Here is a 14,884-nt window from a genome sequence, read left to right as displayed (position 1 = left end):
ATACACACACACATACACTTAACAAAAATATAAACAATTTTGATCCTGCCATTCAATTTTGGTCATGCAAAAAAAGACAGATGGTACCAACTTAGCACATCATTAACAGGACTTTTAAACCATTACACAATAGATAATTTATAAACTGTACCATTATACAGCATACAATAACAGATTAAGCTAATACTGTGCAAATACACATTTGAGCTGTACAAAAGTATTTTTTTACTATTATGGTTAATCTCAATTCACATTAGATCAACTATTTAAGACGTCTTGAAAATATCAAACATTTTGATGAAACAGCAAAAATATAGACTTTTCAGGTCCCTGTCTTCTTCCCTGTCTTTTTTGTGCATTTCAATCTTACATTCTGCAATAGTGTCTCTGATTTGTCTACAGTACATGTTTAGATTATGGAAAAAAAAGCAATGACAACCATAGGCTGATCAAATGTAAATCTCATTAAGTCTATCATGTTAATGAGCTACCTTTTCAAAGTGCAAAGAGAGCAGGTTGAGTATGTGTAAGACCTGATGTCAGTATGTTACAATTGTCCATGCTTCTGTACCAGAGGAAATCTCACTGAGATAAGATTAAGAGCTCCTACTTTTTAAAGGACTTTCTCTTTATTGATATAAAAGTGCAGGCACTGTAAGAAATGTAGAACATCTCTGTCTTCAAGTAAGGTCAGTGTTAATGTTCTTCTCTTCCAACATTAGGTTGTGTTCTGATTCAGTTTTATCTTTTAGGATACGGTCCTCAGGACCTCATTTAAACCTTTATGGACATTGGCAGACTGGGAAGCAGCACACTCAGTCAGACTGGGCCCCATCTGGACGTATAGGGCTTGGCACAGGTTGGCAGTAGCACCCCTCACGCTGCCACCCCGGCCATGGATGGTACCACTGTGAGTAGAGGTGCCCAGGAGGTGCCAAAGCAAGGGCAGCACTTTCTGCTCCACCATCTGGGGCTTGCGAGGGTAGAGCTCGGTCACAAGATCTGGAAAAAGAAAGTTAGAAAGCGGTGGTCAGATTTACGCACCAATCTGAGAGCCAAGCTGAAACAGAGGTCAGATTTACTACCAACATACCTGCAACCTTTTCAATAAGATCCACCTTTGCTTTGCCGTTTAAAAACTGAGCCTTGGTGCAGAAAGGCTGAAGAAGAAGTACGTTATCTGTCAATGAAACAAAGAAAATCACTGAGTCAAATGAAGACAATTCTCCAGTTAGACCGAGTCACTGACTCCAATTTAACCTCTAACAGAAATAATTGAAAGCTCAAAATGAGTACCAAGATTTAAGATAAGTGCATTGATCGCTCCGATAGCAGCAGAGTAGATGGCGTTGTTCTTGGAGTTGAGGTGATTGTCCACGATTGCTGGGACTAGGAGATTGACTACTTGGGACAGGTTGTCCTTCAACAAGAGGATGATTTTCTGAAGAGACTCAAGAGCATACAGGTTGACTTTACTGTTGGACTCCTGCAGTCTGGCCTTGAAGGCATCAAACACCTGAAAGATGGGAACCCAGAGGGCGAAGAAGAAGAGGAGAAGACAGACATTTTAGTGATGTTTTATTGATGCAACAGCATTAGGTTATTGTGAACCATGACCAAGCATGTGACAAACAAATATGATAGGATTTAGAGAAAAGAAAAGCTAGTACTAACCGGGAATATATTATTGATGACCATGTTGGGGTTGTGCTGGCAGTCAGCTTCTAGCTGGTCAATTCCCTTGATCCTCTCTCTGAAGTCCTTTGAACTCAGCAGACCTGAGATATGCTGGATGTATTCAGTCTTGTCTGCAATACTCTGTGTCTGAGATCTACAGCTGTGGCTATGGCTATTAGACTCCCTGTAGATGATGCAAAATACATCAAACGGTTTAAACCAGTGATCAAGTATGAATACCTTCTATATTCATTATACAGTTTGTGTTTAGCTAGACCTCTGCTCAAAAGGCTCTGTTTCATGTTTGATATTTACACCCACCTGTTGGTTTGGTTGAGTGGTTCTCTGGTGAGAGATGAGGCCCGGACTGTACCACTGCCTGGGAGGGAGCGTCTACCCCTGGCTGACTGGGTGTCTTGGGACGTCTCACCAAGAGCCTAAAAAAAATAATCTCCAGGTAAGATGACGGTGTGACCTTTAGCAAAAGCAATATGAATAAAAACACAAACAGAAAAAAAGTACCTTTGTCTTGAGAATGAAGACAGTGTCTCTGACAGTCGGCAGGTCTTTGGTAGGAATATATTTCTCCAGGATCTTGTCAAAGTCAGGGTGGGATGACAGGGACAGCAGCATTCGACGACCATAGTACCTGTGTGTTGAACCACTGTGATAATGAGAACTCAGACACTAAGCGCAGATATTAACCGTCTCTGTCTTGTGTAAATTCTGGCTTCTCTGCAGTGATCTGATCTTTGGCCTGGAAGGTGTCATGTCCATGAATGACTGTAAGCAGGAAAAGCTAGCTGTTTTCCTTCAATGTTTTTAGATTTCTATCTCAGCAATAGTAATGCATGCATCAACCAGATTGCAGGTGTATTTTATATGTTGCAATATTGGGTTATATTAAACTGCATTATATAGAATTTTTTTTTTCTAATTTTCTTACTATTCCTAAATGGGGCAACGAAATATTACATACATTCAATCCAATAGACAACCACAACAAGAGAAAATTTCTCTCAAACAAGCTCAACAAAAACTGAACATTATAAGTTTGGATTGCATTTTTCTGGTTACAAAGTGGATTTTAATGGAATGCGCCAAACAGTGTCAGCTATCTCGCTATCTTATATGATTGACCAAACCTTTCTAAAAAAAATCAAAATGTTGAAAACACACCAAATCTTGTGGAAGTTTTGATTTGTTCTATGTTCCCACTATAATTTGTGTTTTATGTGTTTAAATGTGTTTATTTAATGACCTAGAATTCTCTACAAACCTTGATAAGGACTTTCTACAAATGAGCTGGACGAACCATCCACTCTGGTTCTTTCCATTTTGTAAAACAGGAAAATGTGCGCAAAGCAAAATCTGGCCGTAAAAACAGGAAGGAGGCCCAATTGCACCAACTTCTAAAAATTAAAAACGCATGCAGCAACAAATACAAAGTGGCATACCTGGGTTCCTGTGAGGAGTCCTGTGCGAGTCTGGTGACTGCAGGTAAGATTCTGTCTGTGAGATCTTTGCCTCCAGATAGAAGACGGGCCGCACCAACCTTCTCGACCAGATTAGCCAGGTTTTGGGCGGTGCACTTTCTTACCACTGCGTTGAGGTGACTATCAGAACAGGGGAAACAATTCAGCAATCACAGATTAAAAGGATTTGGTGTTACAAATAAGGCAAAGGTACAAAAAAAATAAAAAATTGTAAATGTGTTGAAACAGCACCTTGCTGTGTGTGTGTGTGTGTAGAGATACAAACTGACCTGAGTCCCCCAGAGAGTAAAGCATTGATGCCACGAGTTGGTGTGCAATGCTGCACCATGCATCCCAGTGCTGCATCCACATCCTGCCTAATGAAGGCGTTACTCTCCGCGGCCTTCAGCAGTAAAGCTTTAACTGTCCCATCCAGCTCCTGGTCCATTGCCTTCTGCAGGTGGGTGAACAGGTCGCCCAGCGTACATACGGCAACCCTGGAGACACTTGACCGCAGATTCTTTACCTGAATGTGATGGACATTATTAATACTGGGGAAAATGGGACATTCGAGCATTCCTTGCAGTAAGTTAGTCAAGGCTGAGAATACGTAAACTGCTAATTACTAAGACACTGAGAAATGATCTGCTAAATCAGATTGCAATATATATGTATTGAGGAGCAAAGCAGTTCAAGTTCAGATGGAATGAAGAGACAAAATGAAAAAGTAAATCGATGTGGGAGTATTATACAACAGGTTATACTACCTCTTGAATGAGGGCCAGGCAGACATCATGAAGCCTGGCCTGGAGTGTGTCTGAGTGGTGGTGGGCCAGACTGCGCAGGATCGTCAGACCCTCGATCTTCTTCTCCCTGAAGAAAAAAAAAAAAGGAGTTTGTAGACATTTGTTGTAGATTCTTTTGACAAAATTTAAAGACAGTTCAGTGGCTGCTTCTTTACAAAAGGGTTTTTATTACAGTAATTGTAAAGCTAAGGTTTTTATTGCCCCACAATGTTTGTGATTTAATTTTTTTTCCTCATTCACGTAATTCGTAAGCTAATAAAAACCAGCAAATGGATTTTTCATGGTATTCTATAAATCCCTGGCCCCCGGGATTTGTGCTATCAGGATGATGGATCAGAACTAGTCTCCTCCAAAACAGTGCAGCTGAGATACTCTAACATGCAAGTGTTTCTCACCAGTCTTCGGAGCTCAACAGGTTAAAGCTCTGTGCCAGCGCCAGGTCAGGCTTGGAAAACTGAGACAGCTCCGGAGGCTCTGAGAGATTTTTCTTGTGACCGGTGGTACCAGGGGACAGCTCATCTAAATGGCCCGTCACACACACACACACACACACACACACACACACACACACACACACACACACACACACACACACACACACACACACACACACACACACACACACACACACACACACACACACACACACACACACACACACACACACACACACACACACACACACACACACACCTCAATTAGTCTGAAAACAACCAGTGTGTGGGCGGCGGTGCATTAACAATAGGTTGTCAAAACAAAGCATTGTGGCACATTATCCAAAGAAAACATCTTATTCCCTCATGTTACGATGGCTCTGGCAGACTAATTAATGTACTACCATTTTCTATGAACAAAGACCTTTTGAAGCTCTGGTCTAAATTGTAAGCCAGTCAGTGTGAACTGAGAGATGATACATGGCAACATAATAAACATACACTGTGACATTTATTGCTGGTTTAAAGAAACAAATAATTGAGCTTGACATTTGGTGCGGCAGGTAGATGAAGTCGTTGGTTTTTAGATCCACTGACCTGAGCTCTGGGATAGCGATGGTCGGGTTCTGTTAAGGCTAGGGGCCCTCCTAAGACGGGTAAGGTTTTTGGGGTTGGGGGGAACTGTGGGGGGGCTCGGCTGGTGTGGCGGAGTGAAGCACTTGATGGGGCTTTGGGGTCCTGGTGGGCTGACAGGACTGGTGGGGCTGATAGGGGACTCATCAGTGAGAAGGTCTGCTCTAGTGGAAGTATGTGTGCTGCCATTCAGTTGCAGATCTACAGAAGGAAAAAAAAAAAATGGTGTGAACATCAGGAGCTGCATATTTGGATGATCTTATTTAGTTAAATAGCATGAGGAAACAATAAAGTACATCATAGCAAGATCTAATACTGAAGTGCAATATAGCAAAAAAGTGAGTTAAACATGCATCCCTTATTATGTGCTGTGGTATTTGCTTTTTTTAATAACCAGAAGTTTAAATAATTTAAACTCTGACTTAAACCCCACATTATGAAGAAATATACATTTAATACTAATAAAGAAAGAATAAAATCAGTTGGTTAAGGTTTTCAAATCTTTCTCTTGCCTTGGATGATTAATACTCTGTTCTCCTCTGTGGGTGAGTCCGACAGCATCTGTCTGACTCTGTGGCGAATTTTGTCTCGCGTGTGGTCTGCTTGGCTGAGCTGTCCCTCTTGCTGATCCAGACCGTGCAGCCGCTTCTTATCCCGGCTAAACCTTGCATTCTTCACCCTTGCCTGCACATGCATTGGTAGAAAATACAGCAGGTAGGACTTTGGTAAGCGGAAACTGTGTAGGGAGTAATATAATGAACCACAGGGCAAAGTGTGACTAACCTTAACCTCATCTGGATGTGGGCCGTCATCACTGTCTAGGGGACTGGCAGCATGGCTGTAGATGCCTGCTGAGTCATCAGTGGGGGGTTTGGCCACAGAATCCCCCTGCTCAAGTGAAGAGGCGACTCCCGGATGGCTGGGGAAAACTGCAGTGCCAAACATGCCTAAGACAAGGCACAAGAGGGATGTTTGCAGATAACTGAAATAGATTATCTTACAGGTGGACATTAAACATTCTCAAATGCAAAAAAAAAAATAATTCAGTGATGAGATATTTTTAAACTTAGAATTGTGACTGTATGTGGAATTGAGTATGATGATTATTGAAAAACTTTGGCTATGCTTCTACTGTACGTGACTCAGGCAGGGCTTTGGGAAGCATGTCACTTGCCTTTCAGTCTGTTGTAAAACCGCACTCAGCTAGAACATCTTGGCAACACAACAGAATACAGGACACATGAATGAAGACTTGTCGGCCCAAGTCAAGCTCTGCAAAGACTGACCTCTTCCAACGATTCCTTGAGGCACATCCGTGGCTGGTGAGTTCCTGCTGCTGTGGCTTTGAGATCCTAAGAATCGAAAGAGTTGCATACTGATTGATTAATTTTATTATCAAAAGTGCTTATCACTCTGTAGCTAAAACAGAGAGCCCAACACAAAGGGTGAAAAGAGGAGCTGCAGCAATGTGCTGTATAACAACAATATGGTGTTTTTTGAAAATTAAAACATGTAAACCTATTCTGGTACAACTCTAAATACAATTATGAACCTGAAAATGAGCCCAATATAGGCCCTTTAAACCCACAGATATATTATTGACAGATACATCCAAGAAAAAGCTCTGTTTTGTTTGATATCACTGCTGACAGACCTTTGGCAGGCTTCAGAGCTCTTTCTGATTCACGCAGGGCTGGTTTGACGGACGAGGGGGATGGTCCCGTTGTCTCTTCATCAGCTTTGATTGTTCCGTTGGAGTAAGTTACTCTCTGCCCAACAACACCCACCTCAGACGACAGTTCGTTTCTTTGAGACAATCCTTGAAAAAAAAGCAAAGGACAGAGACGTAAATAAGATAAACTAAGCAATAAAACAGATTGGGAAAAACCATATTATCCCTTTTATACCTTGAAGGCTGCTGAAGTCCATAGACACAGAAGACCTCAGTTTTGCAGATGCAATGCGAGGTTTCATTCCTGAAGAGGCAGAGTTTCCTGGGCTGTAGACAGATGTGACAACTGAGAAATGATGCTGGAAAACGGCTTAGCACTGTTCAACACATTGGCAAACACCACCAGATGGGTACAAGATTATCACTGCTCTAACTTGTCACCATGTCTGTGAAAACCTTGACTCAATTAACTGACATTTAATGTCAGTTAATTAACAACAGGTAGCTGAGCTGACTAATGTCCCAGTATACTGTTATCCTCATAAATTAATGCATTATTTGAAAACATGTTACAGTATCTTTATGCATGTGCTTACATTTTTATAAATCCAATTCTTTTTTGTATTTAAAAAAAATTTAATAACTTTTCTCCTTAAAATTGCTTATGAGTTTTTTCTAAAGATTTTTCTATTTATTTATCTCGAACAATCAACAATGTTGCAAAAAAATTAAACCACGAAATGAAAAACAACAATCAGAATTCAACAAAGAAGGAGCGGGAGGAAGCAATTAGCTGATGCATCAAGACCCAATCTGATAATCTAGTCTACAGGAGGAACCTATGGTGTCTGCATAAAGCTTTTATCACAATATCAAGTTGTTGTATTAAAAGTAGTATTGTACTCAAGGACAGACAACATCTACAATAGTGGAGGGACTTTAAAAGCAATAAATGCTAAAGCTTTACCTGGTTTTGATGCCATTGAAGCTGGAGTTGGCGACTGAGCTCAGACTGGAAAGACCACTCTCACTGGCTGAGGTGGTAAGCATTGGAGAGGTGTGTGATGGTGAGTCCAAACCCAGGTCCAGCCTCACAGCTGAGTCAGGGCTGTCTGGATCTGAACTGCTAAGGTTGGCTTTAGCCCTCTTCTTTGCAGCGCTGTTGCGCAATGAGCGCAAGGAGTGCAGCATCTGTGAACAACACACAAATTGGCACACATGAGCATGGAGAGCATATTATTTACGAAAGCCAAACTTTCACAGCCTTGACTAGCAGTCTGTGTGTTTTTTTAAGTGTGTACTGAGTGTTTTGCTGACCTCCTGCATGTCTAGAGGATCATCCTCCTGAGGATCTTGCGCCACATTAATGCCATCAGGGTTCAGGTGAAGGTCCCTTTCCAATTGCTGATTCTGAGGGCTCCCTGAAGCATTGGACTTCTGGCCATTATGGGATTGGACCTGCTCTGTTGTTGGGACAACTGGCGAGATAGATAGGGTTGCCCTGGTGCTAGTCAGAGCCCGGCGGAATGACGAAGTGGAAGAAGAACTCACGAGGGAGGCGCGAAGAGGCCGAGGAGAGGATCTGCTTGAGAGATGGCCTCCTAAAAGAGGTAGAAAAGGGAGGATAAAAACAGATGATGTAAAGAGGCCAAAACATGTTTCTATTCAGCTGACAGCTCACATGTCAACTTTTTACTAAATTACCTTTTGCTGTGCCTGTTGTGTCTCTCCAGGGGCTGGTGTCTCGCTGGTGAGGGGTGTTCTCTCTCTTGTTGGGCCATGTGTTGGACATAGAGAGGGAGGAGTCTGCATGACGGCGGGACAAAGTTGGTGTAAGCATCCCTCCTGGGAGTGTAGCCAGTGGGTAGGAGGGCAGTAGGAAGGATCCGGACGTGGTGGGGTTCGAGGGCAGGGAGAACGTGCGCTCAACACTGGGGTTCCGTGAAAGCATGCGTCCCTTGGGTGCCACTGTGAGACAGAGTATTTACATGTCAGGAACCGTGAAATACTGAGCAGATAAAAAGTAACAAGGTGGTAACATTATGCTTCATGACATGAAAAGTGTCGGTTTAAAAGCCTCAATTACTTTTATATCCGGATTTGTATCTTGCCATCTGTATGTAAACACTTCCAAAAAACTTTAAAGGGTTGGACTTTTTTTTTTAACAAGAAGATCATTTTTAAAGTGATGGCTTCTTACCAACATCTGGGTCAGAGAAATTGGTTGTTTTAAAGATGTCTGGCTCCAAGTTGAGGCTTCCACTTCTTCTGAGGCGGGCAGGGGACTCCTTCCTTCTAGAGGATTGTGGCTTCTGAGGCTGTGCAGAACCTAGATGGAAGGTATATTTTGCCATTCACACTATAAAACTGACAGGGTTGCTGAGGTGAGAAACAAAATACCCTTTTGAAAACATAAGAAGAAGAATTAAGTAGGCAACAATGCCTTCCCTCTCAAAAAACGGACTGACGCAAAATCTGTCCAATCCTCATTGCTGGACTTTGTTTGACTGTTTTTGCCAAACTGTGCGGTAGCCAGCTGCTTGTAGGTCAATTTTAACTTGACAGCACGGCCAAGCTGCTATAAACCTACGATCCCTAGCTACAGTTACAGCAGCAGTAACATGACACATTCGCTAGGCTTGATTTTCTATTGCATTCTACTTGCCATAGATATAAAACTGCAGTATAAATTCCACGTAACAAAGCCTACTTTTACAACATAAGTGAAATTTAGTGGTAATTAATGCTCAAATTAAACTGTTTACTGGAAGTGCTACAGTGTATCTGTCCAAGTGAACCTGGTTAAGGTACAATTATTAGAATTTGATGTATTATTTTATTCTATTTTATGTTAGGATTCCTTACAGTTTAGAGAACTAAACAGATGGTGAAGGTAATGGCTTCTTCTGGCATGGTCTGAGACTTGCATGGCACTTCTCTGCCTTGCAACCATGCTCATTTTAGGACATTTGGTGACATGGTGACCCTCTGACTCAGCATCCTAATTCAAGTTAAAGCCACTCTAAATTGAGTCCAGCTGAAGTTGAACATGACAACCAGTTAGCTGTACATTTCACCTCTTATGGAATAAATGTGAGGGTAATGTTGAAAGAAGGAAGTCTTGGTACTTACTGAAACTGGGTATGTAGGTCTCTGGTCTGATCTTTCTCGACAGGAGAAGGAAATCCTAGCAGGCAGAAAATTGTTTCCATTAACAGCAACAATAGACGATAAAGTTCTAATAACTAATGTAAATCGATCCCTAAAAACAGGAATCTAAGTGTAATTCCATCCACTGGACTGAACAAAGGTGTGTTGCATATATTTTCCGGCTCAGACAAGAGACACTTAGGTGGCATTTAGGTGGATCTTCTGCACTGTAAACAGACTTTACTGAATATACATCACGCCTACTGTTCTCATGACACTCTAACTGCCAAACTCTAACCTGTTGAATCATAGTCTAAGATGAATAAATCACGTAGAGACCGAATTATGACAGATTTTTGCATTCAATGTATGCATCTCAGCCTCTGAGAAAGAGTGTGGCTGAGGTTTAGATGAGGTTCCCACTGCCTACAATCTCATCAACACTCATCGTGGAGCACTTGGTGTGATTGCAATCAAGACCAGAGCAGTAAATAAGCCATGTTTTACAAGCATGACCCTGTGATATTACCAATTATGTGTGACGCCCCCTTCACTAAGTGTGCTGTGTGATAATAGAGTTGCCGGGAAACAGACACTGCTGTAAACAAAAGGTTTTTCAAAATAATACCTTATGAAACAAAGCCACTCATCTCAACTAAAGGACATCATTGGAATAGAGCTGCATTATGTTTAACAAATCATTCCAGTTTGTTGGCTAATAAAATATTATTAGTAGTATGTATTCCACAGTACATACTTTAACCCAACAAAGTGGTAGGTTACCCTGGAATTTATTTTTAATCTTAAGACATTGGATCATGGATCTTTGGAGCGACGGTGTCACTGTGCAGGGAAACAAGTCGCCTACTGTATTTTTTCAGAAATAGTGTCAGTGATCCGGGTGTGCTCTGGGATTTTACCTATTTCTCTCTGTTTATAATGAGAGCCATATTTTTTATGTTTAGAAGGATACCATTAAGCCTACTGTTACCCAGCCAAAATATACAAATTCATATCTAATAATGTAAAAAAATAACACATCTTATCAAGCCTTATGAGCTGTCTAGACAATATGCAATAATATTTACAAGCAGAGGTTGATTGAGGAAGACACATCGGAACTCTATGTAGTAAGATGTTGCAATGTAACTGTCTCTCTCTGCTGCACACCCTCCATACTGCATCATGAGAGATCATCCTATATTTAGTTTTTTTCCTCCCAAACTCTCTATCTGAGGAAAGTGACACCTCTAAGATGTCTTTTTGGACTGGCGCACTTGGGTGTAAATCAGCTTGTTAAAACAAGAAGTGTAACATTCTGAAAGCAAACAAACAACACCTCCAAATTTTGAAGATTAATTTATACCCAGGTATAGCTTTAGCATGCCTCTGTAAACTAAGCAACACTGAAAGGAGGCAGAAAAAAACAAGCTCACAAAAATAGCCACTTCTCTCATGCTCTCTGCAATGACTGCACTTACTGACTGAAATGGAGCAAATCAGCATAACTGCCTTGTCACTGAGATGCTGTAATTTCCAAGTCAATATGAAAAGCACGGTGACAGATTAAGCCCCAATTGATATGGATTTCAAAGAGTATTTTTAGAAGGAAAAAAGATGAACACACACTTGAATCAATAGATGCTACATTAATGTCAATCAATGGTAACTACAAGAACACCATTTCCTGTCTGCCCAATCTCTTTTCTGGGTAAATTAACCTACAATATAATAGAATATCCCTGAAAGCAGTCTTATTTTAACAGAGTTAGTAAAATTATATGCTAGATGGCTTAATTCATCACATGAGATAAGTGAGAATATTGCAAGTCAACAGTGATGATGGACCCCACCTTTTCAGAGCACTTTCCATTCGGAGTACTGCGTTGCTGGTCATTCTCAGTGGATGAGAAGCTCGACATCTCCCAGGGTAATTTGTTCTTCCCTTTACCTGCGCTGACAATCCTCCTTTGCAGTGGAAGGTCATCAGTGAGGGAACCTAAGCTGCCATAGCCATACAATTGGTCGCAGTCTGGTTCACTTCTGTGGCTCTTTGCACTGCTTATGCGCCCACCGTTCATCACCCAGTCCAGATCAGCTCCAGACCCATACTGCAGGGAGCCCCGATTTCCTGGTTTTGGGACCACCAAGCCATACTCCACTATCCCCTCTGAGGAGAGTTTGGGAAGGACGTGCCTTGCTCGTCTCGCCTGCACAGCTGCCATAAGACCGTCTGCATCCTCATTGAGTTCGACCATGTCCACTGCTTTCATTAAGGCCTGCTTTTTCCCTGTGTCAAGGCAATAGTCAAAAACTGCAAACAGCTCAAGGGCGGCATGGCGGACCTTCCTTTTGCTGTCTGCCAGACAGGGTGCAACCTCAATACAAAGCTTAGGGATGTTGAAATCTTTTCTAGGATGAGTGAGCATAGCTGCCATGATGATGTTAAGTACATCTTCCCGAACCCTTGAATTCTTGTGTTTCAAGGTACCAATGACAAGATCCAATACCTGCTGTGGTGCGACAGTTTTCATCAGCTGTCGAAACACATTCATGTATTCATTTCTTGTGACAGTGCGAGTATCCCCTAGGGCCTTCAAAGCCACTAAGACTATCTGTTGGAAATATCTGTCTACACCTGTATCTAGCTTATGAATGAGTAAGTTTAAAATTTGCAAGGTGCAATACAACACTTTAAAATTACTGTCATCCAGAAGTTGAGGTAGAAAATGTATGAACTCCACAATACTGCCAGATGGGACTGATTTCATGTCCACTTCTGAGAGAATGTGTTTGAGCTCTTCCACCCCATTTGTGCGATTTTGGTAATTGGTTAAGTCCAGAAGCAGCTTGTGTAACTCCTGGGAGATCAATCCAGGTATCATTATTGATGGTCTTGTGGTTGTGGTCAAATTTGAGAATCCAAAAAAGCAAATACAATCATGTGAGGACTATAATATTCCTCCTCTTTACATCGTGCTTTCATCCTGAGTGGTTGGTGATGGAAAACCACTCTCCTGTTTGTCAAGCTGTGAATGCAAAAATGAGAAAATGTACTTGGTTAGCCACTTACTGAATCAATTCCGGTTGGCTGAGAGTGAAATGTGGAGCAAAAGGTTTCGTTATAATGCGTATAAACATGTTACAAAATCCCGTAACTGTACATATATAAACTGAGCGTGAGTCGTATTGCTCCTCAACATTACGATCGATCTTCACGAACTAGCTCCGTTAGATTGGAGCGAATTGAAACAACCACTTGTGGCTGGCAAGCACGGTAACGTTACTTATCAGCAGAAAGGTTGAGATGGGCTTTCCTGCTGTATGTTACATTATCCCAGGCTATTACAACATTAGTAAAAGTGTGTGTTGATTACAGCAGCACCCAGATACCGTTATACGATTCTTAGTAATGCCCTAAATGGGTTCAACGTTACAATCAATCCCTGACTAACCTACACCGTTACCGTTAAGCAGCCTAACGTTACATTAGTTAGCTAAGGTTACATACAACCATAGCTATCTGCAACATCACTCAAACGGTGCTAAGCTAACTTGCTACTCTGCTAATTGTGTTAGTGGTTATTGCTGGCTGACTGTGCTAGCAAAGTTAGAAAAACAGCAAAAAAAATAGACCTTGCATTCCTTCTGGTCCTCTTCCGTGACGCTCTATGAGGCTATCTAACGTTACGTCGTCCAAATTTCCATGTCATGTTGCGGCAGCTTCACTTCTCTAAGTGCAGACGTTTTCCGTGGTTGTTCCAGTTGGTACGTTGACTGTTGAATGTTTGAAAGCTACCGAGGTATTAGAGAGAAGCCCACACACACCGAAGCAGCAAAATGGCGAATACATGTCGCAAACTGAGCGCTTCCATGGTGACGCGAGTTCCAGGCTTCTCCAGGCAGGATCATCCCCACAGAGCTGCAGCGATTTCTTTAACTGTCTATGTGAAATGTCAAACCGAGTGTAAAAATTAAGATATAGCAGGACTTAAACGACGTACATACATATCCTTCATGTCTATCTGTGCACATGTCAATTTGTTTACTTACAGTTTTTATCTTCGCACAGTTATATATATATATAACAATATCACTTAAAATTAATGTTTTTATTTGCTTTGTTATTTGTGCTATATTCATGAAGAAAAGTATACATTTTCTCAAATAGGCTACTTATATAGTATTGAGGTATTAGAGTAAAGCCAACTATAGCTTAAATTTTGCAGAAACAAATTTCCCCGGATATCATGTATACCATCAACATCTATGCCACCAACGTCTCGCCACCAAGGTCCTCCAGAAAATACACAGTGGCAATTTGTTTCATTGCACTGCAGTCGGTGTAGGTTAGTTTATATTATAGAAATACCCTATATTTGAGAAATATAGTATATTATATTAGCCACCCATATATCCACGGTTTTATTATTTAAAAAATGGTCACTGCCTTAAAATAATGATTTTCAAAATGCCATCTATATATGGCACCAATATGCTCTGGGGTACAAATTGGGTTCACATTTACTGTAGAAAAGTTATTTATGCTAAAAATAATATTAACAATTAAAGGAACAATGAAAATAGTACTGTATATTTATCACTACTGTGCTTAAACATATTTTTACTTTATGTACTGTATGCCACTTTATAAACAATACCTCTACAACACACACACCCACACACACCCACACACACACACACACACAAAAAGACAGACAGACATACAGACACACACACAGCATACCAAATTCTCAGGGTAAAGAAAATCCTATCTATCCTATCTATCCTAATCTCTATCTATCAAAAAGAATGTCATAAAAATATGATGCTAAAACGTTTAATGAAGTTAAGTTGTTAACGGAAAACCTTAAAATTATAAAATTTTTAAGAATCTTTTTTTAGGGAAATGGGTGTTCATATTATATAAACACACATTAATACTGCGTTCTGCGTGCGTGTAGATGAAAATGTCTGTAGAATTGTGTTTTTAGTTTCTGTAAAATAAATACTGGTAAAGTTCACTATATCGTTGTA

General features: G+C 41.0%; 1 protein-coding gene across 2 annotated transcripts; it reads right to left on the bottom strand.

Moving 5' to 3' along the window:
• Positions 1-610: 610 nt before the first annotated feature.
• Positions 611-13,777, bottom strand: LOC117935659 (TOG array regulator of axonemal microtubules protein 1). 2 transcript variants are annotated; one of them, XM_034858009.1, is made up of 23 exons: positions 13,484-13,777; positions 11,701-12,876; positions 9,830-9,884; positions 8,898-9,026; positions 8,402-8,665; positions 8,003-8,298; positions 7,665-7,888; positions 6,933-7,024; positions 6,680-6,844; positions 6,312-6,377; positions 5,809-5,972; positions 5,538-5,709; positions 4,990-5,226; positions 4,354-4,477; positions 3,920-4,025; positions 3,443-3,678; positions 3,135-3,293; positions 2,200-2,326; positions 1,999-2,114; positions 1,675-1,861; positions 1,297-1,516; positions 1,094-1,180; positions 611-1,002 (listed from the first exon to the last, which is right to left on the bottom strand). In XM_034858009.1, exons 2-23 carry the CDS (start codon positions 12,730-12,732, stop codon positions 749-751), a joined length of 4,512 nt encoding a protein of 1,503 aa, XP_034713900.1. In that variant the 5' UTR covers positions 12,733-12,876; positions 13,484-13,777; the 3' UTR covers positions 611-748. The 2 variants fall into 2 exon arrangements, with proteins under 2 accessions (XP_034713900.1, XP_034713901.1); XM_034858010.1 differs by having other exon boundaries at positions 8,015-8,298.
• Between the last annotated feature and the right edge of the window lie 1,107 nt (positions 13,778-14,884).

The sequence above is a fragment of the Etheostoma cragini genome, chromosome 20, assembly GCF_013103735.1.
Source record: "Etheostoma cragini isolate CJK2018 chromosome 20, CSU_Ecrag_1.0, whole genome shotgun sequence".
Classification (NCBI taxonomy): Eukaryota; Metazoa; Chordata; class Actinopteri; order Perciformes; family Percidae; genus Etheostoma; species Etheostoma cragini.
Note: the sequence above shows the minus strand (reverse complement) of the source record. Positions and strands in the feature narration are given on the sequence as shown.